Source organism: Microtus ochrogaster, unplaced genomic scaffold (assembly GCF_000317375.1).
Source record: "Microtus ochrogaster isolate Prairie Vole_2 unplaced genomic scaffold, MicOch1.0 UNK4, whole genome shotgun sequence".
NCBI classification, from domain to species: domain Eukaryota; kingdom Metazoa; phylum Chordata; class Mammalia; order Rodentia; family Cricetidae; genus Microtus; species Microtus ochrogaster.
This window is the reverse complement of record NW_004949102.1, coordinates 13922075-13926805: the sequence shown is the minus strand read 5'-3', so window position 1 is coordinate 13926805 and position 4731 is coordinate 13922075. Positions and strand designations below refer to the sequence as shown.

Sequence of the window (4731 nt, the reverse complement as noted above, 5' to 3'; positions counted from 1 at the left end):
GGAGGGAGGGAGGGAGGGAGGGAGGGAAGAAGGAAGGAGACAAATACCATGGAGAAGTCCTCTGTCCTGAGGCCTTGTTTGCCAAACATTAGCCTCTTTTTTCTTTCCTTTGACTATACTTATTTATTATTAAATAGCATATTCATTTGGTTTGAAACCCCAAAGTGTGACATGTTACATGGTTTAAAGCCTTTCTTCCCATCTCATTCTCTATGTGCTTAACCCCTTCTTGCTATGCCCAGTGCACTGCTACTTTCCTATCAGGTGGTCACACAGCATGGCCAAGAGCCTATAGAAGAAAGGGGTTTACTTGGGTTTATATTTCCAGAGGGTTCGAGTCCCTCGTGGCAATGAGTCATGGCAGCAGGTATAAGATGGTGACAAGAAGAGATGAGAGCTGAGAGCTCACACCTTGAGCTGTAGGCAGGAAGACGGGGAGTGCCCTGTGATTGGCATGCATGGGTGTTTGGAACATCAGCATCCACCCCAGTGACACACTCATTTAGCAAGACCACACCTCCTCAGCCCCAAACAGCTCCACCGACTGGAAATCAAGTATCCAGTCACGGGAGCCTGTCGGAGACATTCTTATTCAAACCGCCACGGCCGGTTTCTGTCGTTTCCGTGTAACCCTTCCAACATTTCTTCAGGCTTATCATGTCTGGGCATACACAGCTAAGAGAATTCTTCCCTTGCTCTCCGTTTCCTCGTCCGCGAGCTCTCCTCTCGCACGCGTGGGTCCCTTTACTGCCTTCTCAGTAGTCCTTTCTTTCTTTCTTTTTAAATAAATTTATTTATTCATTAAGGATTTCTGCCTCCTCCCCGCCACCGCCTCCCATTTCCCTCCCCCTCCCCCGATCAAGTCCCTCTCCCTCATCAGCTCGAAGAGCAATCAGGGTTCCCTGACCTGTGGGAAGCCCAAGGACCGCCCACCTCCATCCAGGTTTAGTAAGTTGAGCATCCAAACTGCCTAGGCTCCCGCAAAGCCAGTATGGGCAGTAGGATCAAAAACCCATTGCCATTGTTCTTGAGTTCTCTACTCAGCAGTAAAACACAAGGACTTCTTGAAGTTTGCGTACAAATGGATGGAAATAGAAAACACTATCCTGAGTGAGGTAAGCCAGACCCAAAAAGAGGAACATGGGATGTACTCACTCATATTTGGTTTCTAGCCATAAATAAAGGACATTGAGCTTATAACTCAGTAGTCCTTTCTTAGAACTGTGGTTGGGGAGTGGCCGGTGGTCACGTGTCAGATGTGCTCACGTGTGGTTGTCCTTTTCCCACAGAGGAAGTGGAGAGTGAGAAGTGGTACCTGTCTGCAGACTTTCCTTCAGCCACCATCAAGACAGAGCCAATCACAGAGGAGCAACCCCCAGGACTTGTCCCCTCTGTCACTCTGACCATCACAGCCATTTCTACTCCCTTTGAGAAAGAAGAGTCTCCTCTGGATATGAATGCTGGGGTATATCCAGTTTTCTTCCTTATAAATATAGATATCGAAAGGTAGAGATCTTTGGTCTGCAATAAAGCATTTATCCTAGGAGATTTCATGTATTTTGAGGGGGCATAGTTATGTATGTATGCATGCATTCAGGCATGTTTGTATGCACGAGTTTATCAAGAATATGTTATCGTTAGCAACATTGATTATGGCAACTTTTGAAGGTATTGTACAGAAAGATCAGTAGCAAAGATGATTTAATTTTTTCCTTAATTGCTGTTATGACATTGACAGCGCAGTAGAGAAGCTGTGCATGGCATTGGCCTTCATTCCCGTGGAGGGGAATGGTTGAGGTACAAGGTCAGAAGAGGGCACTGGATCCCCTGGAACTGGAGTTACAGGTGGTTGTTAGCCACTGGGTGGTGCTGGGAACTGAACCCAGGTCTTCAAGAGCAGCAAGCACTCTTGACTGCCGAGCGACCTCTTCAGGCCTTGGTTGGCTCTGAAGTATGTGTATAACTCACTGTCAGGATTCTGTCCTTCTGCTCCCTCTCCCCTTTCTCTGTGGGTATTTTTTAGTTAGACCTTGCCGTCAGTCATCGAGGAGGCTGGAGGGATAGGACAAACGGGAAGCCTGTGACTCTTTGAAGTTTTACCAAAGTATTTTTACCATAGATGTCTTTATTATAGCACTGCTGCCACTGCCGCCAATAATAATAATAATAATAACAACAACAACAATAACAATAATAATAATATTGAGCCTTGAATTTTAACTAGAGCTATCAGATCTCAGATTTGGCTGTGAGAAGGTATGATGTAGCCCATGCCTTACTGCGCTGGCCCATAGTAAGACACAGTTGACAGACAGATAGCCCCCCCCCCTTCTGTAAAGGCTGTTACTAAGTTACAAACTCATGTCTGAAATTCCTTTCCCAGGTGGATTCCTCCTGCCAGACAATTATCCCTAAGATTAAGTTGGAACCTCATGAAGTGGATCAGTTCTTAAACTTCTCTCATAAGGAAGGTATGCCCCTCACCCCTTCCTCCCTCACCCCTTCCTCCCTCACTCCAGGTGCCCATTCTAAAGGGAAGGGAGCCCAGTACATTCCAGGATTACAGAGGTAACTGGCTGTACAGAGTAATCCTGTTCTTAAGAATCTTGATTCCAAAGAAACATTTTGAGAGCTAAACATTTCCATAATAAAATTATTCCTCTTTCTGTTCTTTACTGCCAGCCACCCGAGCATTATTGGGGTTCAATGCTCACCAAGGATGGGCTTTTAGAGCCATTTCCGACTGCCGTGGCATGCGTGAGATTGATGAGACCCCCCCCCGTGCTTTCACCCCCTAGTGTGAACCCACCAGCACCCCACGGGTACACCGCAGTCCACAGTGACTCTGGCTCAACTAAAACTTAACCCTCTGTAAATGAAGCTGTAACATGTCTGTACAATCAGAGTTTAGCTGTCCTATTTGGGTCACAATTGTGATGAGCCCGCCCCTTTTCTGCTTAGTAATGTTTGTGGTCCTGATGATGCACCTCTTTGGGCTTCTTGTTGTTCATTTAGAGCCTAACTACGCCTTGGAATTGTTTACTTGGTGTTCATTCTCTATATCTTTTTTTTTTTCTGGCTTCCCCCTCTGTGTTCTCATATATAGCCATGCTGGGATCCTGGATGCAGACCCTCCGCCTCAGGGGGGCACAGGAAGCTCTCAGTACCTCATTTACACAGAGCGTGGCGCACACTCCTTAAAATTCTGTGTCTGTTGGTGCTGCACCTTCCTTAGCTACACATTCAACATATGTTTAGATGTACAGTTCATTGCATGGTCAACAAAGCAGTCTGCATACACAATTGCAGAGAAGGCTCGTGTGCTACGGTGAGCAAGGGAGCGTACATTGTATGCTAGCTCGGGGGTATAATTTACCTTCCTTCCTTCAGGACTCCACCCAGGGCTGGACTGGAGACCCCTGAATCAGGGTTGGCCATGACTGCCTTCACTGTGTGTAAAGAAGTGAAAAGTTAATATTTTCCGTCTGTATCGCGCCTTTGTTTTCATGCCTTTGAGCCCTAGCGTCTGCTTCCAGGCAGCTTCTTTCATCTTTATGGCTGCTCACCACCGCCAAATGGATCTTGTTCTTTTCGTTCTGTTGTGACGCGGCTCAGAAAGTGTCACAACTCGAACAATAGAGCCCCATAGTGGCGGCAGGATCTAGGGTCACCGGAGGAGAAAGGGCAATCTTCCCTCGTTATCCTGGATAAAGACAGATGAAGAAATTGAATATCCTGGCGGACATCAAAGTTTCTAGGCAGAATAGCTTGCTGTCCCCAGCTCCTTCTGCAGCTTAGGAGCAGCGTTTCAAATGATGTTTGGAAATCTGATCCCGGGACACCTGTGTCCAGATGGGCAGGCTCTTCCTGTCAGCCGGCTTCTCTCCTTTGGGGACTGCGCTCGGCTCAGAAAGGAGAAAAGCATAGCTTCGCCTGTGCCAGGCCAGGGGGCAGAAGAACTCTTGGTGTCCTTGGGAGTTCGGCTGGAGTCTCTGGTTGATTAATCTGATTCGTGGTGTCGTATATTCCTGGCAAAGGGGATGCCTTGGTAACCTTGGCTGATACCTACTTTCTGAGGGGACAGACTCAGCCTACTCCCGAGCTACTCAGTGGGCATACAAGTGTTCTCTGGCTACAGAGATGCTGCATGAAGCTGGGCCCCCTGGAGGGGCTTGGGGTGAGGGACCCTCTGATGTAAACTCCCTCAGCAGCAGCGGCTGGCAGAACAGAAAAATCCTGTTCAGAAGAAAAGAGGGGGGGGGGAGCCCTCGGTGGAGCCCAGGTGTGTTCCCCATCCAGAAGCTATGGGATTCCAGCTGCCTTGGGATGCTGGCCTGAGCCCTGTGCGGTGTTCTCAGTCCTGATAATATGCCCTGAAAGAAAGACTTTAGGAGAGACGGTACCTTGGACCCCCATTTTCTTTTCCTCTGACTACTTATCTGCCTAATGGTAGAAGTGGGGTTTCTGAATGAAGAATGCCTGGCCTCCTGCCTGCAGGCCCCACCAGGCACATTCCTCCAGAAACAAAGCAGTCTTTCTCCAAGGATTCCACGAGCCCTCTCAGGTTGGAAGTTTATTAAAAGATTGTTTTAAACCAACCACATATGGCTAATGCGGTTTGCACATCAACCTGTGTGAACCATATAAAAAGAATACAGTGGGGCTGGGCATGCCCCTCCGATAGAGGGCTAGCATAGCACGCATGGCGACTGTGATTCCACCCAGAAAGGC

General features: G+C 48.0%; 1 protein-coding gene across 1 annotated transcript in view; it reads left to right on the top strand.

The window, feature by feature from the left end:
* Positions 1-4731, top strand: part of Creb3l2 (cAMP responsive element binding protein 3 like 2) — a 114477-nt gene that overhangs the window by 84624 nt on the left and 25122 nt on the right. Inside the window, exons 3-4 of the mRNA XM_005365832.2 lie at positions 1290-1465; positions 2384-2471. Coding sequence (XP_005365889.1) covers positions 1290-1465; positions 2384-2471 — 264 coding nt within the window. The remainder of the gene's footprint in view (positions 1-1289; positions 1466-2383; positions 2472-4731) is intronic.